This window comes from Macaca nemestrina, chromosome 17, assembly GCF_043159975.1.
Source record: "Macaca nemestrina isolate mMacNem1 chromosome 17, mMacNem.hap1, whole genome shotgun sequence".
Classification (NCBI taxonomy): Eukaryota; Metazoa; Chordata; class Mammalia; order Primates; family Cercopithecidae; genus Macaca; species Macaca nemestrina.
This window is the reverse complement of record NC_092141.1, coordinates 18537549-18560707: the sequence shown is the minus strand read 5'-3', so window position 1 is coordinate 18560707 and position 23159 is coordinate 18537549. Positions and strand designations below refer to the sequence as shown.

The 23159-nt window shown below is 60.6% G+C and overlaps 2 protein-coding genes across 10 annotated transcripts in view; one reads left to right on the top strand and one right to left on the bottom strand.

The window, feature by feature from the left end:
- Positions 1-5992, top strand: part of LOC105491051 (FLII actin remodeling protein) — a 19434-nt gene extending 13442 nt beyond the window's left edge. For all 3 annotated transcript variants that reach the window (XM_071082454.1, XM_011757165.2, XM_011757164.3), the window contains 4 exons: positions 247-353; positions 437-542; positions 674-739; positions 821-5992. In XM_071082454.1, the coding sequence (XP_070938555.1) occupies positions 247-353; positions 437-542; positions 674-739; positions 821-955 (414 nt within the window). In that variant the 3' untranslated portion in view covers positions 956-5992. The remainder of the gene's footprint in view (positions 1-246; positions 354-436; positions 543-673; positions 740-820) is intronic.
- Positions 1217-23159, bottom strand: LOC105491050 (LLGL scribble cell polarity complex component 1). 7 transcript variants are annotated; one of them, XM_011757161.3, is made up of 23 exons: positions 23015-23159; positions 18766-18863; positions 16227-16308; positions 16001-16131; positions 14840-14998; positions 14601-14763; positions 14372-14507; positions 14077-14131; positions 13789-13943; positions 13470-13693; positions 13243-13310; positions 8638-8791; positions 8459-8563; positions 7644-7936; positions 7201-7348; positions 6806-6959; positions 4539-4834; positions 3713-3977; positions 3429-3543; positions 3151-3263; positions 2796-2916; positions 2603-2682; positions 1217-1850 (listed from the first exon to the last, which is right to left on the bottom strand). In XM_011757161.3, the coding sequence occupies exons 1-22, from the start codon at positions 23093-23095 to the stop codon at positions 2604-2606; spliced, it is 3195 nt and encodes a 1064-aa protein (XP_011755463.1). In that variant the 5' UTR covers positions 23096-23159; the 3' UTR covers positions 1217-1850; position 2603. The 7 variants fall into 7 exon arrangements, with proteins under 7 accessions (XP_011755463.1, XP_070938557.1, XP_070938556.1 ...); XM_071082456.1 differs by having other exon boundaries at positions 3151-3257; XM_071082455.1 differs by having other exon boundaries at positions 6806-6953.

The window sequence follows — 23159 nt, the reverse complement described above, 5'->3', positions numbered from 1 at the left end:
CAGGCGGGCGGGCAGGTCAGAAGGCGGGTGGGCGGGCAGGCGGGCGGGCAGGTCAGGAGGCGGGCGGGCAGGTCAGGAGGCGGGCGGGCAGGCGGGCGGGCAGGTGGGCGGGCAGGTCAGGAGGCGGGCGGGCAGGCGGGCGGGCGGGCGGGCAGGTCAGGAGGCGGGCGGGCGGGCAGGCGGGCGGGCACACACAGGGGAGCCAGGGCAGGCAGGGGCCCTGGGCTGGACTGGCCTTTCCCGCAGGTTATCAACGAAGGCGAGGAGCCTGAGAACTTCTTCTGGGTGGGCATTGGGGCACAGAAGCCCTATGACGACGATGCCGAGTACATGAAGCACACACGGCTCTTCCGGTGAGGCCAGGGCCCCGACCCTCCCCTCGGTCCTGGCACTGCTGCTTATGACCTCTGGCCTCACCTTGACCCTTGATTCCCAGGTGCTCCAACGAGAAGGGCTACTTCGCAGTGACTGAGAAATGCTCCGATTTTTGTCAAGATGACCTGGCAGATGATGACATCATGTTGCTAGACAACGGCCAAGAGGTGCGATGTTGCCACTGGCCCTGCCCATCTGAGGCGGCGCCCATAGACTTATAAATGGGAAATTTGGGGCCAGGAGCAAGGGGGTGTTCCCAGGCGCCCGTGCGACCGTATCTCCTCTGCTGCCCCCACAGGTCTACATGTGGGTGGGGACCCAGACTAGCCAGGTGGAGATCAAGCTGAGCCTGAAGGCCTGCCAGGTAAGGTGGGTGGAGGGAGGGCCGAGGTGGGCCTGTGGGCAGGGCGGGGTCATCACCCAAGGCTCGCTGTCCCCTTGCCAGGTGTATATCCAGCACATTCGGTCCAAGGAACATGAGCGGCCGCGCCGGCTGCGCCTGGTCCGCAAGGGCAACGAGCAGCACGCCTTTACCCGCTGCTTCCATGCCTGGAGTGCCTTCCGCAAGACCCTGGCCTAAGACAGGCTGGCACAGCCCCAGGCTTGGTAAGGAAGAGGAAGGAGCCCTCATCCACTGTCTGCTAGCAAAGAATATACTGAGGTGACAACGCCTGCTCCAGCCACGTCCAGTGTCACAGTCCCCAGTAGCCTCAAGCAGCACCAATGGGGATGACCCTGACAGGTGCCCTTAGGGGTCTGGGAAATCCGACTCCCTCCACAGTGTGAGCACGTGTGAAACCCCTTCACTTTTCTGCCAGGGATAAAACAGATGTGGCTGCCCTTTAAGAGATATTAAATGCTTTTATTTTCAATATTAAAAATCAGTATTTTTAATATTAAAATGGCGCTAATTTTAACAAAATAACAGAAAAAAACCCCAAGGTACAATCTACAGGGAAACTCATCTTGGGCCCCCCACCCCCCCCAACACACACACCTGACTAGGCCCCAGCTGTGGATGCCCAGCAGAGCTCCCAGTCACATCCACACTCAGACACACACACTCATGACAGGCTGGGGACTGGCCCAGGACCAGGTACCAAAATAGTTTTAGAAACAACCGTCCAGCCCAGGCGCTAGAAAAATACTCTTTGCAAAGTGAGGGGGAAGGACGGTGTGAGGAGTGGGAGGTGGCACAAGGTGCTGGGCCCCACCTGTCCTCTTCCCTAGGCAGTGGGCCCCCCCAGGGCAGCCAAATGCCTGCAGGAGGGCTCAGTTCTGGCCCAAGTCCCAGGCCCACACCCTGGGGCTGGTGCTGCTCCAGGGCCCAGGGTCAGGCAGGACAGGACAGCAGGTCCCAGTGGAGCCTACAGGTTAGCAGGCGTGGGTCTATGTTAAGGGGCCAGGCAGGTGCCAGGGATCCAGCACTCCAGCTCCGAGCAGGGCAGGTGGAGGTCGGGATAGTTCTGGCCTTCCTGGGAGAGGGAGAGAAGAGGTATCAGCAGAAGGTGAGGGAGGGCCAAAGAGGGCAGATGGATTGCCACAGTGGCCGGACCACACAGGTGCTGCCACTGTCTCCTCTGCAGGGCAGGCAGGGCCCTTCAGTAACCGCCTGAGATCGGGTTGCTGAGTCTCCAGGTGGGTATCCAAGCGCCAGGCCACATATGCCCCACTGAGGCCAGGGAGGGGCACCAGACAAAGAGCTGGGAGGTGTCCATGTCCTGTGCAGGGTGAGGCTATGGCCCACAGTCAGGTGGCTGGGAGCACGAGGCAGCAAATGCGCTGGGCAGATCTACGGGCCCCAGATCTAGGTGAGGATCCACAGACTCAGGCAGGGTAAGTCAGCCACTTGCTGGGCCCAACCGATGAGACCTGACCTCATGCACCTCAGTGATCTCATCTATGAAACAGACTGGCCAAACCAGCTCCCAAGCTCCGAACTACTGCCACCTCTAAGTGGTTTAATCTGGTCTTGTCCTAACCACCACCTGCCACATGCAAGGGCTGAGGGGCTGGCCCTGCTTTTCTAATACCCAGCCATGACATTGGTGTCTGGGTGAGCCCCAATTGAGGCACTCCATGGAAGGCAGCCAGGTTTCAGAGTGCCACCATCACAGGGGCCTGCCAGGGTCCCAGGTGGAAGAGCAGGGCCAAGTGGTACCCAGGCAGGGGCTGAAGGGGGTGGACGTTGCCAGTGGTGAGGACCAGGGCCCCACCCCTGCAGCACCTCATTTGATCAGGATGGCACAGGCATGGGCCTCATCTTCTGCCAGGTTCCTCAGGTTCCTCTCCGACTCCTCAGAGGAGCTGCAAGATGGGGATGGTGCTCAGGGGCTGGGGCAGGGGAGCCCCTGGCAGCCCTGGGGAGGAGGCCTAGGGGACAGGGCAGCCTCTCCTGTGGACCTGCCCACCAGCCTCACCCCAGAAAATCCTTCACATCTTCCACTGTGACGTCCCCTGTCGTGTCCAGCGTGGTGTCAGCACTGGTGGCTGAGTCGATGGACATGGGTGAGAGTGCAGCCTCGGGTGGCTCTGGGGTGTCTGCAGGGAGCAAGTGATCAGCCCTTACCAGGACCCTTAGCACCCTCTGCACCTGGGGGCCTGGGGACACAGACCCAAACCCAAAGGCAGCCCATGGTGAGGAGTGGCACCAATGAGCACACAACCACCCATCTCCTACAGAAGCCTGCCCGATCCCTGAGCTATGTGAGTCCTGACTCCCTCCCCCAGGGCACTGTGGGGCCAGGGTCTGGACCCCTTTCATGCCCCCCTCACCAGGTCCCTTGCTGTGGGCTGGATCAGGGCTTCCATCAAGGCTCTGTGAGGCCAGGAGGATGCTTGGGGTCCCGTTAGCCTGGCTCAGCTTGGGTGACTCTCGGAGCCTGTAACTGCAGAGATGGGGCCATGATGGGGACCATAGGTGGATGACTCGAGGCTGGCACCCTAGATCCTTGCCCTCCCACTCCCGCGCCCAGGGAAGGAAATCTCAGGGGTGGGATGAGACCTGGCCCTGGTCACAGGTCCCCCAGGCTAGAGGCTGCCCCTCCACCCACCTGGCCTGGGTGGCATCGCGGGGCCAGTTAATGTCCAGAGAGCAGAGTGGCTCTGTGATGTTCCGGGCACTTAGGGAGAAGCGTTCAAATTCTGACGGGGATATCAGGTAAAAGCCTGGGTGGACAGAAGAATGAGGAGTGCAGTTAGGAGATGCCACCAACCACAGCTCCTCCGTGGCCTGGGCCAGTGCCCACCCGGAGTGCCCTTCCTGCTCCCAGGCAGTACTGGTCCCGCTCAGCTCGCTCGCCTGAGGAAGGCCTCCTCGGCCTCTGCCCCGTCTCACCCTGGCCATGGCGCGTGAAGACACATGAAGCGATGCCGCTGATGTCCTCCTTCCGGATGCAGGAGTAGTGTACCTGGGGCCGCAGGCCAGGCACCGAGAAGACGTGGACGTCACCCAGGTTGGTGAGGCAGGCCAGGCAGGTCTCAGCATAGTCCTCGCAGGCCACACTGGCAAATGTGGCCAGCGCCACCTTGCGCACACGACAGCCCTCATGGGCCGTCAGCTTGAACTTGGTCTTCGCGCTCACCTTGGGCAGTGTGAACACCTGACAGCAGGTGGCCGGTAAGCACACAGCCTGGCCCTGTCCTCATCCCCAGGACCCCTCACCCTCATAGCTGCTGACCCACCAGCTCCCACCACAAAGCCCAGCTGCACTGCCACGTGGCCTCCCCTGCCTGTACACCTGACTGCCCCACTAAACTCCAGACTTCACACTGTACTCCAGAAACCTCCCAGGCCCTCTCTCGATCTGTGACAAAATCCATCACAGAGTGCCAAGATTATGAGACTGGTATCCCCACCAAACCTAGAGTTCTTTCGAGGCAGAGCCCCTGGGGACTGGAATCAGGGGTCTGGGCAGGGTACAGGAGCCTCGTAGGGCACAGTGAGATAGGACTAGATTCCTGCCCTCCCAGGGGAACTGAGCAGGCTGACGGGGTGTCGGGTTCTTCTGTAGTTCTCTGCTGACTGGGGGTGTTTTCTGGGGTGCAAGGGAATTAGGGTCCCAACGGTGGGGGATACAGGCAGGAAGGGGTTCTAGAGGGTCCAGTGGTGTCCATGAGGTTGGGGCCTGGAGGGGAGTCCCCGCCAGACTATAATGGCTCACCTTGAACTGCTCCTCAGACGCGATGAGCACAGCGTGACCACCCTGCATGTCAGGTGCCTGCGCCAGGTCCCGTGAGGCCTCGTAGGGCTCGGGCAGTGGGCGGCCACGCCCGTCCAACACGGCAATGGCCACCACAGGCGCCCGGTGCATCAGCTGCACCTCCTTGCCCAGCACGGCCTCCACCGCTTGCTCAGGCCGCTTCTCACCACCCACTGCTGCTGCCGGCACCTCCAGCGCATAGGCGAACACGGAGCCTGAGTTGGTGCCAGCCCACATGGTGGGCCCGTGGTGGGCCCCTGCAGAAAACAAATGCAAGAAGAGGGAGCTCCCTGTGGGCCAGGCATCTCCCCTGTGGTCTCCCCACAGACTGCAGGTCCCGCCCTGCCTCTCTTGTACCCCTGCTTCCTAACTATGACACCCTGGGACTCAGGGCTGGTTCCCTCCTGTCCCATGCCTCCCTGGTGACCTCCAGTCTCAAGGCCTGAGACCCAAGCTCTATGCTGCTGACTGTAGTCAGAGCCCAGGATGCAGCCCTCCTGCAGAGGCCCGAACAGTTGTAGCGCATCTGCACAGGATGCCGATGGGCACCCAAACCAGACCGAGCCCTCCAGACCCATCCCACTGCACCCTCAGCCCCCATCTCAGCAAACGCAGCTCCATCCTAGCATCACTCAGGCCCCAAGCCCCAGAAGACTCCGACTCCTTTCTCCACTCCCGCATCCCCTCGCTAGTCCTGTCGACAGGCGCGCCTTGTCTCAGCCCTGCTTCACCCCTTCATCTTCAGTGTGCTCCCTATGTGGCAGCCAGAGGAAGCCGCCAAGCCTGGGGACACCTAGGACGCCCATCCATCGACCCTGCTCTGCCTGTGTGAACTGAACCTCTGGGGGACAAGCTTTAGTGGAGAATCGGAGCTCAGCCCAGCAGAAGCAAGAGCAGACTCACTACCTGCTCTCTGATGACCCGATGGATCCTGAGGCAGTAAGTGTCTGCGCAACTCAAAACATGCCCAACAGGAGCCCCAGCCGGCCATGAACATGAACCTATCGGCTTTCTCAGGCCAGTGGAACAAGTAAAAAACCCCAGGCTGTCCTCCTCTGGGTCTTTGTAGTCAGAAAAAAACAAAAAGTCAAAGAACCCCCCACCTCCAGCTGCACCAGCCACATCCAGACAGTGGGAAAATCCACTGCACAAAGACTCTGGACAAATAAATGGCATCGGAAAGCTGAGCTCATAGACCAAGCAGATGACACTCAGGAATTTACATCGGTTCTACAGGGCATGATGTGAGCAGTGACTGTCAGTGACATCTGTCAGGAACACGCTGAAGCGCTTGTGTCTGGGTTTTTGTTTAAAATACCCCCGCAAAAAACCAGCAAAGAGTGTGGGGGAGGTGGGCAGACTCCGCAAGGGGCACACGGCTGGCAGCAGGCATGTGAGATATGTGGGACAACTTTCCACCTCTCTATTTTTGTGTATGTTTGAAATTCTCCCATTGTACAAGTTCAAAATCAATCAGTGACTCAATCAACAAACCCAGGACCTTCCCAGGGCTCCCAGGCCACCGAGAATCAAAGCCAGGTCCTCAGCCTCTGGCCAGCAGCAGTACCTCCCTGAGCCACACTCCTCGACCCTCACCTGCTCCACTCCAGCCAAGTGGCTGGGCAGCTGCCCACATGCATGCCCACCCCGGGGCCTGGGCACTGGCTGGTGACCCTCACTGTCATCCGCCAGGCCTCAACCTCCCTTTTCCTGGCTCAGATCTGAGAGGCCCACCCAGCTCACTCAAAAATCCCTTACCATCCAGCTCCCCAAGGGACACTGGGGGTGACCCAGCAGTCCCCCTGGGGGAGCTGGATGGTAAGGGTTTTTTTCTGACAGGGTCTCACTCTGTTGCCCAGGCTGGAGTGCAGTGGCACGATCTCGGCTCACTGCAACCTCCGCCTCCCACATTCAAGCAATTCTCCTGCCTCAGCCTCCCAAGTAGCTGGGATTACAGGTGCCCGCCACCACGCCTGGCTAATTTTTGTATTTTTAGTAGAGATGAGGTTTCACCATGTTGGCCAGGCTAGTCTCAAACTCCTGACCTCAGGTGATCCACCCGCCTCGACCTCCCAAAATGCTGGGATTACAGTCGTGAGCCACTGTGCCCAGTCACATTCAGTAAAACTTTCAAACCTCCTGGAAGGTGCAGTCCCACCACCCATCTCCCACGTGGCCAACTGAGGCCAGCCTCCCCAACCCTTGCCCCTTCTCTGCCCCTGCCTTACCATCTCGAAGGAATGTGTCGGCAAAGTATAGGCAACGCACGACGCCTGATAGGGAGTCATCGGCAGAGCGGGGCTCAATGCGGCGCTGCACGGGCGTCATCTCCACGTCATGGGGGCAGGCCTGCTCGGCCAGCTGTGCATTGGCTTCCTGCAACTGCCGGGCAGGGGCTCCTGAACACCATCTCCCTAGCACCCCAGCAGCTTGCATCCTGCTTTGCGCCCTATGTTGTGTTACCATTCCTCCACCACCCAGCTCAGCTCACTCATCCCTCTGGAGGGCCCAGGGGCTGCCGAGGGAGGAGCACTGAGCTAAGCAGGCCCCAGGGGTCCCAGGCCAGGGCCAGGCCAAGGCACGGGACACAGGCACAGCTCCCGTGCAGCCCACCCCAGCTCACCTTGCTGCTGGCATTAGCAGCCCGCTTCTTGCCCGAGACACGGCTCTTGCGAATGCGCCGGAAAGACTGGCGCAGCGACTTCTTCAGAGACTTCACCCGGGAGAGCGGCCCCTCCATGGCCAGGGAGTCATTGGGGTGAAGAGTGCACCTGGGGGCAGACAGGGTCCAGCTGTGCTACAGAGCAGCCTCCTGGAGCAGCCACCACACTCCTGCTGGCCTCTGGAGGCACCCAGGTCAGGGAGTCACAGCCCCTCTGGCGCAGTCCTGTGGACCCAGCTGCTGCTGGTGCTGAGAATGTCCTTCTTGGAGCTGCCAGGTTATTTATTATGGGGCAATGGAGGTTAGTGGGGCCTTTGCCACACCAAACACAAGAGGTGGAAACAGAAGCCCAGATCCCATCTCGCTGGTGGCTCCAGCTGCCCAGCCGCCCCCACCCCACACACCTGGCCAGCACAGGGCTCTTGCGCTGGTAGTCGAAGAGGCCAAAGCCATGACTGGTGCCAAAGGCCACGAGGCTCCACTCGGTGTGGAGTGTGACAGCGGTGACAGCAGCTGGCGGCAGGCACTGCACCAGGACACGGGGCTGGAAGCCAGCAGGCCAGGGCAGCGGCCCCGTGCGTGGGCTCAGCCGCTCGTGGCCCTTCCATGTGAAGCCCTCGCGGTCCTGGAGGAGGTCTATGATGGCCACGCTGACCGCCTGCTCCACCGGCACATCACTGAGCTCCAGTACCAGCACCTGAGCCCACAGCCAGGCAGGGTGAGCATCAGCACAGGGGAGGGGCCGTCCTGGGCCCCACTCAGCCTGTAGCCTCCGAAGCAGCCCCAGCCACCACCAAGGTGGTTCTAGGACTGTCTTCAGTTCATCAGCTACATAAGCACTCACTGAATGCCTACTGTATACCAAGGCCCTCGCTGAGCACAAGGAACACAGTGATGACCAAGACACACTAGTCCCTGCCCTCTAAGGGCAAATGTTCACCCTTACTCTGAGCCTTTATCTCCCATCTAGCAATAAGTATGAGCGCCGGAGCACAGCACTGACATGAGTTCCCGCCCCTCCTCAACACTGTGGTTCCCCCAGCAACAGGCGCACTTCCCATCTGTCCTCACCCCAGCCAGCCCCACCCAGAGCCCTATTCCCACCTTGGCTTTTGCCTGTGCCAGTCCATCTCCCTCTCCACCAGACCCTCCAGTTCAGACCCATCTCTTCCAGAAAGCCCTCCCTGACATCTCCAACCCAGGGGACACCCAGCCCTACCTGGCCTGCAGTGCCAGCCACCACCATCTGGGCTGTATACTTGCAGAGAGCAACCTTCTGCACGCCAAGCCGGGGATCGTCACTGTAGGGATCGAAGCAGCCCACCTAGAGGGATGGGAAGGAGTAATGAGTCCAGGCAGAGTTGGGACCAGCTCATCAGGGCCAGGGGAGGGGCCCACCTTGCGGAAGGGTGGCCAGTCGTCCTCGGCAGCCTGGGCCAGGCTGTCAGCGTGCTCACAGTCCGTCTGGAAGAGGCCAGCTGTGCTCAGCTTATAGAGCGGCCGCAGCGCCACACCCGAGGCATCCCAGAACCTCACAGTGCCATCCTCATGGCTGCAGGGAAGGCAGATGTCAGGGCTACCCCTGGGTTCCTGTGAGGCCTGCACACCCCTCCATTCACTCATCTGATGACCACTCACTAAGCACCTACTGCACGTGCCAAACACTGACCAGAATCTTATTGTTACAAAAAACAACAGGCACCTACTGTATACAGCACAGGCACACCGTGCACCTGCTATATGCCAGGCCACATGCACCACATGCACCTGGGCCCTTTAAACCACAGGGTGGAAATGACCACCCTGATTAACAGGAGATGGCCAAGGGGGACATGTAGAGAACAGAGGACTACGGGGGTTCTGCCTGCACTGCAGCAGCCATCAAAGGTGATCAAGAGCAAGGCAGTCACAGAACAGAGCATGGGGCATCCCGGGGGAGGAGCTGCCTGGGGCCCGAGGCAATCACATAGGTGGAGGAGCAGGAAGACTGCAGAGGCCGGGAGGAAGCAGGGAGGGGGCAGGGGAAGTAGACAAATCTATGGCGCAGCCTTGGGACACAGCTGCAGAGCCCAAGCAGGGACCCGGGCAGTGGTGAAAGCCCAGAGGTAGGGCGTGAGAGGTGTGTGACTGTGGGGCGGGTGTGAGAGGTGCGTGACTGTGGGGCGGGTGTGAGAGGTATGTGACTGTGGGGTGGGTGAAAGGTGTGTGTGGGGCGGGCATGAGAGGTGTGTGACTGTGGGGCGGGCGTGAGAGGTGTGTGACTGTGGGGCGGGCGTGAGAGGTGTGTGACTGTGGGGCGGGTGTGTGAGGTGTGTGACTGTGGGGCGGGTGTGTGAGGTGTGTGACTGTGGGGCGGGTGTGAAAGGTATGTGACTGTGAGGTGGGTGAAAGGTGTGTGCGGGGCGGGAGTGAGAGGTGTGTGACTGGAGCGGGAGTGAGAGGTGTGTGACTGGAGCGGGTGTGAGAGGTGTGTGACTGGGGCGGGTGTGTGAGGTGTGTGACTGTGGGGCGGGTGTGAGAGGTGTGTGACTGTGGGGCGGGTGTGAGGTGTGTGACTAGGGTAGGTGTGAGAGGTGTGTGACTCTGGGGTGGTTGTGAGAGGTGTGTGACTGGGGTGGGTGTGAGAGGTGTGTGACCGTGGGGTGGGTGTGAGGTGTGTGACGGGTGGGCGTGAGAGGTGTGTGACTGTGGGGCGGGCGTGAGAGGTGTGTGACTGTGGGGCGGGCGTGTGAGGTGTGTGACTGTGGGGCGGGTGTGTGAGGTGTGTGACTGTGGGGCGGGTGTGTGAGGTGTGTGACTGTGGGGCGGGTGTGTGAGGTGTGTGACTGTGGGGCGGGTGTGAAAGGTATGTGACTGTGAGGTGGGTGAAAGGTGTGTGCGGGGCGGGAGTGAGAGGTGTGTGACTGGAGCGGGAGTGAGAGGTGTGTGACTGGAGCGGGTGTGAGAGGTGTGTGACTGGGGCGGGTGTGTGAGGTGTGTGACTGTGGGGCGGGTGTGAGAGGTGTGTGACTGTGGGGCGGGTGTGAGGTGTGTGACTAGGGTAGGTGTGAGAGGTGTGTGACTCTGGGGTGGTTGTGAGAGGTGTGTGACTGGGGTGGGTGTGAGAGGTGTGTGACCGTGGGGTGGGTGTGAGGTGTGTGACGGGTGGGCGTGAGAGGTGTGTGACTGTGGGGCGGGCGTGAGAGGTGTGTGACTGTGGGGCGGGCGTGTGAGGTGTGTGACTGTGGGGCGGGTGTGTGAGGTGTGTGACTGTGGGGCGGGTGTGTGAGGTGTGTGACTGTGGGGCGGGTGTGAAAGGTATGTGACTGTGAGGTGGGTGAAAGGTGTGTGCGGGGCGGGAGTGAGAGGTGTGTGACTGGAGCGGGAGTGAGAGGTGTGTGACTGGAGCGGGTGTGAGAGGTGTGTGACTGGGGCGGGTGTGTGAGGTGTGTGACTGTGGGGCGGGTGTGAGAGGTGTGTGACTGTGGGGCGGGTGTGAGGTGTGTGACTAGGGTAGGTGTGAGAGGTGTGTGACTCTGGGGTGGTTGTGAGAGGTGTGTGACTGGGGTGGGTGTGAGAGGTGTGTGACCGTGGGGTGGGTGTGAGGTGTGTGACGGGTGGGCGTGAGAGGTGTGTGACTGTGGGGTGGGTGTGAGAGGTGTGTGACTGTGGGGTGGGTGTGAGGTGTGTGACGGGTGGGCGTGAGAGGTGTGTGACTGTGGGGTGGGCGTGAGGTGTGTGACGGGTGAGCGTGAGAGGTGTGTGACTGTGGGGTGGGTGTGACGTATGTGACTGGGGTGGGTGTGAGAAGTGTGTGACTGTGGGGTGGGTGTGAGGTGTGTGACTGTGGGGCGGGCATGAGGTGTGTGTGACTGTGGGGTGGGTGTGAGGTGTGTGACGGGTGGGCGTGAGAGGTGTGTGACTGTGGGGTGGGCGTGAGGTGTGTGACGGGTGGGCGTGAGAGGTGTGTGACTGTGGGGTGGGTGTGAGGTGTGTGACGGGTGGGCGTGAGAGGTGTGTGACTGTGGGGTGGGCGTGAGGTGTGTGACGGGTGGGCGTGAGAGGTGTGTGACTGTGGGGTGGGCGTGAGGTGTGTGACGGGTGGGCGTGAGAGGTGTGTGACTGTGGGGTGGGTGTGAGGTATGTGACTGGGGTGGGTGTGAGAAGTGTGTGACTGTGGGGTGGGTGTGAGGTGTGTGACTGTGGGGCGGGCATGAGGTGTGTGTGACTGTGGGGTGGGTGTGAGAGGTGTGTGACTGTGGGGCGGGCATGAGGTGTGTGTGACTGTGGGGTGGGTGTGAGGTGTGTGACTGTGGGGCAGGTGTGTGAGGTGTGTGACTGTGGGGCGGGTGTGAGAGGTGTGTGGGGCGGGCGTGAGGTGTGTGTGTGGGGCGGGTGTGAGAGGTGTGTGACTGTGGGGTGGGTGTGAGAGGTGTGTGACTGTGGGGCGGGTGTGAGAGGTATGTGACTGTGGGGTGGGTGAAAGGTGTGTGTGGGGCGGGCGTGAGAGGTGTGTGACTGGGGCGGGTGTGAGAGGTGTGTGACTGGGGCGGGTGTGTGAGGTGTGTGACTGTGGGGCGGGTGTGAAAGGTATGTGACTGTGAGGTGGGTGAAAGGTGTGTGCGGGGCGGGAGTGAGAGGTGTGTGACTGGAGCGGGTGTGAGAGGTGTGTGACTGGGGCGGGTGTGTGAGGTGTGTGACTGTGGGGCGGGTGTGAGAGGTGTGTGACTGTGGGGCGGGTGTGAGGTGTGTGACTAGGGTAGGTGTGAGAGGTGTGTGACTCTGGGGTGGTTGTGAGAGGTGTGTGACTGGGGTGGGCGTGAGAGGTGTGTGACTGTGGGGTGGGCGTGAGGTGTGTGGGGTGGGCGTGAGAGGTGTGTGACTGTGGGGTGGGCGTGAGGTGTGTGACTGGGGTAGGTGTGAGAGGTGTGTGACTGTGAGGTGGGCATGAGGTGTGTGACTGGAGCGGGTGTGAGAGGTGTGTGACTGGGGTAGGTGTGAGAGGTGTGTGACTGTGGGGCGGGCGTGAAGTGTGTGTGACTGTGGGGTGGGTGTGAGGTGTGTGACTGTGGGGTGGGTGTGAGGTGTGTGACTGTGGGGTGGTTGTGAGAGGTGTGTGACTGAGGTGGTTGTGTGAGGTATGTGACTGTGGGGTGGTTGTGAGAGGTGTGTGACTGTGAGGTGGTTGTGAGAGGTGTGTGACTGTGGGGTGGGTGTGAGAGGTATGTGACTGTGGGGTGGTTGTGAGAGGTGTGTGACTGTGGGGTGGGTGTGTGAGGTATGTGACTGTGGGGTGGTTGTGAGAGGTGTGTGACTGTGGGGTGGGTGTGTGAGGTATGTGACTGTGGGGTGGTTGTGAGAGGTGTGTGACTGTGGGGTGGGTGTGTGAGGTATGTGACTGTGGGGTGGTTGTGAGAGGTGTGTGACTGAGGTGGGTGTGTGAGGTATGTGACTGTGGGGTGGTTGTGAGAGGTGTGTGACTGAGGTGGGTGTGTGAGGTATGTGACTGTGGGGTGGTTGTGAGAGGTGTGTGACTGTGGGGTGGTTAAGACTCACTCCGGCAGCCCTGAAAGCCACAGCAAGCTCTTCAGCAGGGAAGGGCACACTGGAGTCAGAGGCCTGAGGGTCCCAGCACAGGCGGGAGTGGGGGCAGGGCAGGAAGTTAAGGCCTGAGTCACCCGGCACGTCAGCGCCCGCCAGGCCCAGGCTGGGCTCTCTGGCACCTTCCCTGGGCAGTTCAGCGTGGGCCAGCCCAGATTTTCCAGTCCCAGGGCAGGCAGGCTGGGCGGGTGGAGCCCTGGGGTTTGGTAGAGCTCAGTTCCAGGCCAAAAGGCAGATCAGGGCAGCACCTTGAACCAAGGTCCAGAGAGGTTTCATTCCAATCCACCTTGGGCGAGGAGGAACTACCTGGTCCCACCAGGGGCCAGGCCTGAGTCTCCTGGCACCTCTGCACCCACCAGGCCCAGGATGGGTTCCCCCCCAACAGCAAGGAGCCCACTCACCCACATAAGCACGCACACCTACCCGGTCAGCAGCAACCCTCGCTGCGATGGCTCCTGGGCCAGGTTTCGGCCCCCAGTGATGGGCCAGCTCTGGGAGGGGGTGGCAGAGATGTGTGCACAAGGTTAGGACAAACATCTTCTCCCTTTCACCCCGAGCATGGCACATTCTGACCTCCAGGCTTAGAAGTGAAACACTCTCCCCCTCCTCAAGACCCCACCCTGTAAGACCCCCCCGATCCCCGCACACACCAAGGCACTGGAGACAGGCTGGGGGCTCTGCTGCTCGCCAGCGCTCACAATGCGGGCCCACAGCTTGGCGGGCACATTGGCCACGTGGGCCGAGCAAGTGATTGCAGATGAGTGCAGCGGGGCCAGGTATGGGGCAGGCACAGCTGGCCAGCCAGGAGTCTGCAGGTCCAGCACCACCAGCTCCTCTTCCAGCAGCACAGCCAGGGCCTGGGGGTCATCAAATTCTGTTGGATGGAGCGGGTATGGGGTGAGCACAGTCATAGGTGGCAGAGGGCGCCAGGTGGGGCTGGGAAAGGGTAGGGTACAGCAGGGCACACACCATCCCCAGGCCGCGTGCTGTGCACTGTGAAGAAGTCGATGATGCGGGAGGTGAAGTCCAGCGTCACCAATGTCTCGGCTCGAAGCACACTTACACAGTGGCGGTCACCATAGCTGGCACGGGGCATGCCACCGCTGAAGATGATAAAGTGGCCCCTGTGTGCAGAGAGTTGTGTGAGCCACGAACCACTTGGGTCCCGAGCACATACTGCACAACCCAGGAAGAGCCCACCCTTCCAGCCCCCTAGCCAGACCCGGCTCACGTCGGACACCCGCTCCCCTGACCTACCCAGACTCACAGGTCCGCCACAGAATCTTGTTAATGGCCTTGCAGGGAAAGGGGCCTGAGGGGTGGGACAGCGTCAGACCAGACTCGCTGGTGGTTCTTAGCAATTCTGCCATTCCTGCTCTGCCCTCCACTGCTCTCTACCTTGCAGCTGCCTCCTGCCTCCCCAGGAAGTCGGCGGGAGGCACACTGCCACCAGACCACCCCCTCGGGGGAGTCACTCCTCAGCCAGTTTGGCTTGGCTCAGTGGTGCCCCCTCCCATCACCACCCTCTGGCTAAGGCCTCCCCAGCACTCACCGTAAGGTGTGGTGGCTACCGTGGGCTGCAGCGTCGGGGAGCTGCCGGCATCCACAGACCAGACAGCGTAGCTGCCATCACTGTGTGAGCTGACCACAGTGCTGCTATCACGCCCCCAGCATAGGCTCTCCAGCTGCTGTGGGCAGGCAGGGGCAGGCAGGCAGGCATGAGCCATGGTAGGCACGCACTAGGGGCCCAGGCTGAGGGGACACAGGCCTCACCCACATACCTGGTTCCCCAGGAAGACGTGGTCCACACACTGCGAGGCCTGGTTCCAGATGACCAGCAGGCCCCGGCTGTAGCCAATGAGAATCTTCGTGGGGTCCTGCAGGTGTCCCTGGAGTGACTCCACGGGGCCCAGCGCCTTCCCACAGCGGTAGTCATCTGGCACGCTGTGGAGGAAGGCAGGTGAGCCAGTAGAACCTCCTGGGCACACAGTGTGTGCTGGGAAGCCCACCGGCCTCTCACCTGCGCAGAACCTCGCCTGGGGCAAGCGTCTGCCCCTCGAGCAGGGTCAGGGTGGTAACATCCAGGAAGAAGACACTGCTGCCCTCAGTGCCCAGGGCTGCTATGTCGCCGGCAGCCACCAGCAGGACCACTGTGACTCGGATAAGGCTGAGCGGAGCGCTGCAGAGAACAAGGGAAAGGGAGTGAGGGTGCAAGCCCATCCAACTGGTGAGGTGGGGTGTGAGGAGCTGGGCCACTGCTGATAACTCATCACTGGCCCCACAGCGCTCACTAGGGCCTACTTACAGAGCCACCCCAGGAAGACATGCGTCATAATCAGCCCGCTCAATTATTCATAAGGATGTCAGCAGGGAGACAGATAAAAATAGGTTCCCCAGGTCTTGCAGACTGGGCTCCCAGCTCCTCCCACCCACCAGGAGAGGACAGCAGGAACCACGGCATTGCCCAAGCCAGGACCAGGGTTCTCCCCGCTGAGCGCCTCCTAGGAATCCCACTGCTAGCCCTCAGACATCTCCTGACTTCACAGGAGGGCCCCAGATACCCTCATCTGCAGAAGCTGGGAGGCATCAGGAATCCATCCCTGGGTTAGGACTCCCCTTTTCCAGCTATTTCAGGCAGGGCTGGGGGGAGAGACTCCCCATACTCTCACCCAGCTGGCGCATGCTGCCAGCACCTTACCAAGCACAGCCCGTGGGACCCTCCTTGCCCTCAACCCTGCCCTTTCACCTGTGCACAGAAAGGCCTGTCTCCCACCCACAACTGAAGGGGCCAGGGAACCCTCGCTATTACTAACTGGCTTAGGCCCTGCCGCAAACCCCTAGACACCCCCATCATTGCAGTAAGTGTAGTGCCAGGCCTCAGGTCCTAGGAGTTTGGCATATAATGCATGTACCTCCTGCTGCTCACAATGCTAATTACCTGCTCATGTTGGACTCAACCCAAACCTCCCATTTAACCTGAAAAGTTCACAGAGTATACCTCAGTAAAGCAGGGTCCAAGAGTCGCAGCCTGGGACCTAGGCCCAGCTCAAGGCATCCTGCTCTGAACCACAGCCCCCACTGGCAGCTGCCTGTCTCCATGCTGCCTTTGCACAGCAGGTTCCCACAGACTCCCCCAGATCCTCCCTGCCCAGTGGCTGGCCCCAGCCAAGTTCTCTAGTACCTGGCACCATCAAAGCCGGGCCGGCTGGGCAGCTGGAAGCTGAGTGCCTCTTCCAGGTGGGCACAGCCATTATGGTGGACAATCTCCCAGAGATGCAGGCTGCTGTCATCAAGCAGGGTCAGGAGGCGGCCCTGGTGTGTGAGCAGAGATGAAAACTAGGCTGGCCTAGGGGGGTGAGTAGATATGGGGACCACAGGGAGCTGGCCAGTGGGAAGCAGAGGCTCACCTGGCCGGGCAAGAAGTGCATCTGTGTGACGGTGGCTGCATCCCGGTGCAGGCCTGTGAACTCCACGCCAGGTGCACCATAGCTGAGGATGGCAGGTCAAGGTGGAAACAGGCATGGACCAGCAAACCACGGCGAGTGAGATACCCAAGGCTCCTCCTTAACCCGGAGTATTCCAGTGGACCCCGGCATGGGCCTGCCCATCCAGGAGGCCTCCCTAAAGAACGGAGGCCCCCTCCCTAAAGCTCCCACCCTGCACCCCTACAGTATCCCCAAGATCAGCATGCAGGCTCCACTCACTCCTGCAAGTCGGGTGCTGCTATAGGACCTTCAGTTCCTGTAAACTGGGCCAGTGACGCCCACCTTACAGGGCTGTTGCAGATCCAGTGAGAATAAACACACCCAGCAGGCTCGGCCTCAGCCTGGTGAGAGGCTGGGGCTCCGCTCCACTTCAGCCCCACGTTTCTATGGGCTCTGGGAGCTGCGCCTTGCCAGATGGGATCAGGCAGGCCAGAGGTGCAAGGCCCGGACAAGAAAGCCAGGGAGCAAGAGAGTCCAGACTGCCTTTTCCCATAGCTTCAGGCCAAACTTCAGCCATGGGTAAGAAAACCCACCTCCGCCGGGCGCAGTGGCTCACTCCTGTAATCCCAGCACTCTGGGAGGCCGAGGCGGGTGGATCACAAGGTCAGGAGTTGAGGACCAGCCTGGCCGAGATGGTGAAACCTCGTCTCTATTAAAAATGCAAAAATTAGCCAGGCATGCTGGCAGGCGCCTGTAATCCCAGCTATTTGGGAGGCTGCGGCAGAGAATTGCTTGACTCCAAGAGGCAAAGGCTGCAGTGAGCCGAAATTGTGCCACTGCACTCCAGCCTGGGCGACAAAGAGTGAGACTCTGTCTCAAAAACACAACAACAAAAAAGAAAACCCACCTCCCTCCAAGGCAGGCAGCCAACAACTGCCACCTTGAGGGAGGAGAGACCCCAGCCTGCCCATTTAACAGATGAGCACACAGAGACTCGGAGGGCGTGGGTGACCTGCTTGAAGTGCCCAGTGTCAGTGCCTCAGTCCCGGCAACTCCAGGGCTGATGGTGGACAGCAGGGCCTGAAAGGGCCCCAGGACAGAGGGTGCAGGGAGGAGTCAGCAACGTTGCCCTGGTGACAACACAGGAGCCGTTGCCTGGAGCTTGAGCTGGGATTCCCTACAGGAGCCTGGCGAGAAACTCTGAAGAAGGGACAAAAGAGGGGACAGGAGCAGCTGGGCGGGAACCAGGGTCGTCAAGGAGATGGGGCCGGTCTGGCAGGGGGAGGGGCAGCTTCTAGTGACCAGGGCTGGCCCTCTTCAGCCTCAGTTTCCCAACCCGAGGGGCTCCAGGCAGTGGTGGTCAGGGGAAGAAGGGAAGAGGACCCCGGGCTCCAGCCTCCTTTCTGAGGCTCAGTCTCCTCATCTGCACTTCAGGTTCTTTTTGAGCCTGAGGACAAGAGCACAGGAGACCCCAACACAGGAGGGACACCTGAAGGCTGCAGGGATACATGTGCGGATGGCAGCGCAGCACCCACAGGAGTGGGAGCAGCAGGCCAGGCAGTGGGGCATGTCGGGCCCAGAGTACTGCCCTACTCACCCACAGGTAGTGCTGGGGCCATGGGAGAGAAGGGGACATCTCAGCCCATCCGCACTCCCCAGAGTAGGCAAAGAGCTCACAAACCACAGGCTCAGACTCCCACCCCTGGGGTGAGAAGACCCCCATCCCACACCCTCCCCTTTCCCGGCATTGACACATTTTCTGGGAACTGATGTCCGAAACCAGGATACTGAAACTCAGAGGGCCACACAGGAGGGGTAGGGGTCAGCACCCCTCACCAAGTCGCCATCAGCCAGACCCTGGCACTTCGGCTTCCCCAAGAGCAGTTGGGGTGGGATTCTCCAGGGCCGGCACAGAGACACTGAGCTGCCGGCCTGCCCCCCACCCCCACCCCCACCCCGGGCCTGCAGGGAAAATGCCCGCTTTGTGTGGCTCACACAGCCCATTGTGCAGCAGCCAGGATCCAGGTGGGGGCCGTGCTGCACTCACCATGCCGAGCCTGGCACTGCCCCCAGCCCCCTTGGCTGAACACATGTGTCTTCACATTCACACGTGTGTGCATTGGCTCACCAGGGCCCCAGCCCACCTGCCATCCTCCACGGGTATCACAGCCCAGCCCCCCTGCCTGGCCTCCCCAGAGTTGCTGGGACGATGGCAGGGTCGCCTAGGTAACTGGCTGGCTGACACGTAGCAAGGGACAGCTGTGCTACTGCAAACTGACCACCCGTCTCTCAGCAAAAGGACCCCATCATCTCTGCACAGTCGTCTCAGGTACAGAAGCCACGCCAACCTCCACCAAGATCCCAGCACTTACTGTAGCGCCCACAGAAGACCCCACTACTGCCCAGCAGAGCACCTCTGTTCTACTCTCGAGCTGGACGCTGCCAAGACCGGGACCCCAGAACACAGGAACTACAGGCAGGTGGTCCTGAACAGACCTAACACCTAGCCTGCAAAGGATACATCTTGACAGCCCCAGACCTGGTGCCAATGGCCATGATGCGAAGTTCAGGGTCGAAGGCCAGGGCGCTGGGCTGATTGGGAAAGCCATGCTCCACCGTCTGTGAGGAGGGGAACGCTGCTGGGGGTAAGCACTCCCAGGCACCTCTGCCGTGGCCCACCCTGAGGCCCACCCCAAGGCAGCCTCCAGGGTCTGCAGCTGACACACTGCGGGTAGGAGGCAGGTCTACTTGCTCTGTGCCTCAGCACCCTCAACTGTGAAATGGGTTATCATGCCTCCAGTCGGTGGGGAGGTGGCTAAACCCCTGGGCTCCATCATGACTCTACCACGCGCATGGCCCACAGAGGCCCGCCCCTCGCCACGCCCCTGTGCCCCTCAATGCACACAGGCTCATGTGGACCCCACTGCATGGAGGCTCCAGCAACAAACAGGTGAAGCAAGGCTCACAGAGATGCAGGCACTGACGAGGCCCCACTTGCTCCGTGAAGGGCTCCGCACCCCATTCTTAGAGGCACAGACTAAAGCTTGAGGAGTCCCACATGATGTCCATGACACTCCCCAAACACAGGCCTGAGTGGAGGTCAGAGGTCAAGGGACAACACCCAGGATCAGCTAGGCAGAGGCTTTTGACTCCTCCCAGACAGAGGGAGATGGAGGCCCAGAGAGGGGCAGCTTTCTGCCTGGACCCTGAAGGCATCTTCCCGCCTCCCCACCTGCCAACAGCTAGGCAGCATGACTCCCACGCCCATCAGCGGCAGAGGTGGTGTTAAGAGGGTTTGTGTGCCCAGAGTGTCGATGGAACAGCTTCCCACCTGCTCCCCTGCCCCTTTCACAGTGCAGGCCCTTCTGTACCGGTTTCCTGTCTTTGGCCTGGCTGTGCCCTCCCTGGGAAGCCTGCACAGCTGAGCTCCAGCCCCATCCTGAACACCAGTACAGGACACCCATGTGGGCCAACGGTAACTCCTTTTATTTTGTTGTTGTTATTTATTTATTTTTTACTTTTACCACTGGTAACTCCTGACCCACTGCCTCAGGAAGATGCACATTTGTAAGAAACCCCAGTTCCCAGCCTGTAACCCCAACCTCCCTCCCTGCCTGTCTCCGCCCATCCAGGTGGGGACTGAGCCCTCTGGGCAGCTGGTTCCGTCATGGCCTAGCTGTCTGGCCTTGGGCAAGTCACAGTACTCTCCAAGCCTCAGTCTTTCATAAGGGCCCTGGGGACAGTAAGGCCAACTAAGGACAGAGTTGGCCATTTGGCTGGGGCTTCTCTCTCCCACCAATAATGCCACACCCTTGCTGCACCTGACCTTGTCTAGCCAGTCCCTTGCTACAACCAGGATCCACAGACGGGACATCGCATCACAAATCCCCGCAGCCTTCCCTCTTTACAGAAGAGGAAAGGAGGTTGCATGCACTGTCCACCATCTGCTTCCCTCATACCCCACGCCCAGCCCATTTCTGAGCCCCATCAACTCAGTTTCAAAACACACAGAAGTCACCCCCCTCCCTGCTCCAGGCCCCACTGTCACTCACCTGGATTGGTGCTCACTACAGTCTGTTCCCACACAGAAGCCAGAGGGATCCTATGAAAGCCACAGCCAGATCCTCGTCCCTCCCCTGCTCAGGATCCTCCTGGGGTTCCCAGCTAAGGGAGGCTTGTGCCTCAGGGCCTTTGTACCTACTGCCTCTCTGCCTGGCATGCACTTCCTCCAGCACTTCCTGTCGCTCAGGAGTCATCTCCTCAGAGAAGCCTCCCTAAGCCACCCTGGCTGCAGCAGCCGCCCTGGCCACACCTCCCTCCCCCTCGCCCTGCTTTATTTGATCCACAGCACTGGCTAACATCCCAACTACCGTCTATTCTATTTTTTTGTTTTGGCTTTCCACTGTCTCCTGCATTAGCGTATCAGCCGCCTGAGTTAAGACATATTTGTCCTTTTTGATAACTACTGTTGTCCCCAGAACCTTGTAGACCTCACACACAGTGGGGCTCAGTATTAACAGAGAAGGCACACTCCACAGGCGACATGTGGGCTGGACTGGGATTTGAACCCAAGACTCGGAGTCCAAAGTCCCTGCTCACTCCTGACCTGTCTCCCACCCCCCAAACTCAGGAATCAGGGGCCTATTCCCTAGCGATCCCCTATGACCCACTTAGGTGACTAAGTCCCTTCCCCAAGACCACCCTACTTTCCACCACTGCTGCCCACACTTCATCCTCAGTGGAGGGCCCTTACTTCCCACCACCCCAAGGCTAGACAGAGTGGGCTGAGCTTCATTCCCACCTGTCTCCAGTCCCCACTGCACATCCCAATTTACTGGCTGAAGAAATGACATTTAGGCCAGGCATGGTAGCTCATGCCTGTAATCCTAGCACTTTGGGAAGCCAACATGGATGGATAGATAGCTTGAGCCCAGGAGTTCGAGACCAGCCTCGGCAACATGGTAAAACCGCACCTCTACAAAAAATACAAAAACTAGCCGGGCATGGTGACATGAGCCTGTAGTCCCAGCTACTCAGGAGGCTGAGGTGGGAGGATCACCTGAGCCAGGGAGGTTGAGGCTGCAGTGGGCTGTGACTGTGCCACTGCACTTCAGCCTGGGTGAGAGTGAGACCCCGTTTCAAAAAAACAGTGACATTTAGCCCTGAGCCTGTTGCTGCCTTTCCCTGAAGGGCCATTCTCCTCTCACCTAACTCTCATAGCCTCCCCAGCACAGAAAACAGGCACTATCTGGGGACCACGGAGCACCAGCTTCCCCTCTGGGCCCCCTCTCAGGTTCCTGGCAGGTTCTCAGCCACCCTGTGAAGGTCCTGGCAGCTCTCACCGGCAACCACTGCAGACCTAGGCAGGGAAACCCTGAGACATCCCAGTGCCTCTGCTACTCCAGGTCCAACCGTCCCAGAGCCTCCTCCAAGACAAGGGTCTCCTCAAGGCAGCCCAGGGCACCTGGCACAACACTGGCCCAGGACCACAGCAGCCCCTTGGAAAAATCCCTGCCCCTCAAGGCTAAAATCCAACCCCACTGACACAGGAACTCGAGAAAGATATTGGTGCAGCTCACTCTGACTCTGGGCAAGCCGTCACCTCTCTCAGAACCTCAATTTTCTCACCTGTATTTTGAAGATAACTCTAATTTCGAAGAGCACTGAGAGGCTCTGCGATCCGTGGGCTCTGGGGTAAGAATGAGGACAAAACCAACGCCCCCAGAGGAGTGAGCCAGGAGCAGGCTGAGGCCCTGCTCTAACACTGGCATAGGGAGGCGGGGGCTGAGGCGGCCCCTTTCCCTGGCCCCTAGTGTCCCACTTGGGGAAAGGAAGGAAAAGCCTCCACTTCACTCCACCTTGGTGCGGGGCAGCAGGACAGCTGGCCCATGTGGCAGAGGGAGCCAGGGCCCACAGTAAGGAGAAAAGTAGCCTCATTTCACAGCTAGGGAAACTGAGGCCCCACGATGTGAAGGGCAGTGTAGTACACAGCCAGGCATGTCCCCTGGACTCGGGGCCCCGGGCAGGGCAGGGGAGAGCAGGGCAAGGCAGAGCCTGGAGCAGTGGGGGAAGGAAGGAGAGGCTCCTTGAAGGGATTTCCCAGCCGCACCCCCCACAGCTGCCTCGTCCCCACTAACTCTCTCGCCCTCCTGCGTGCCAAAGCACAAAACAAACCGGGGCCCACGGCTGTCCCAAGGGCCGAGCAGGGACGCAAAGGAGCCCCAAAGAAAAAGGATAAAGAGACAGAGAGTGAGCGACAGAGAAGAGGTCGAGAGACTCCACAGAGAGAGAGAGAGAGACAAGCAGGGAGAGACAGGCAAAGACTCAGAGACGCAGAGGCAGAAAGAGAAATGAGAGGCAAAGATAGGAAGGGGCAGAGGCAGAGACACCCCCACCACACACACAGTCACAACTGGGGCGAGGGAGCCGGTCAGCGACGGAGAAAGTGGGGCAGAGACCCAAAGACAGGCAAAGAGTCTCAGAGACAGAGAGACCCAGACACACAGAGACTGGCAGACCCAGGGCCAGAGCGGCCCGCAGAGACTCGGGAGCAGACACGGAAAGTCGGCCGGAGACCCAGACCCACCCAGAGTCCGAGCCAGAGCTGGGCCCGAGGAGGGGGTGCGCGGCCCGGCCCAGCCCCCGCCCCGCGCCGCGCTGCATGCCAGCCCCCGCCCCCCGGGCCCGACGTGGCTCCGACCCCGGGTCCCCAGCCCGGGCCCCCGGCCCGCCCCCTCCCACCCGAGCCCGCGCCCGCGCCGCAGCCGCACCTTGTTGAAGGCGAAAAGCTCCTGCTTGAGCTTCTCGCGCTGCGGGTCGGCGCCCTGCCGCCGGAACCGAAACTTCATCATCTTGCGCCCGGCTGCCGGCGCCGCGCCCGCCGCCGCCGCCGCCGCCGCCGCCGCCGCCGCCCGC

Bases quoted from the DNA above. Each gene is read 5' to 3' on its own strand.
- LOC105491050 (XM_011757161.3), bottom strand. From the start codon at position 23,095: ATGATGAAGTTTCGGTTCCGGCGGCAGGGCGCCGACCCGCAGCGCGAG. The intron at 8,792-13,242 runs GTAGGTGTGCGT...CCTTCCCTGCAG, and splicing joins CGAGGGTTGCTGCTGACCGG to CCATGAGGATGGCACTGTGA. The intron at 7,349-7,643 runs GTGTGTGGGGTG...GTCTGCCCCCAG, and splicing joins AAGAGCCCTGTGCTGGCCAG to GTGCACTCTTCACCCCAATG.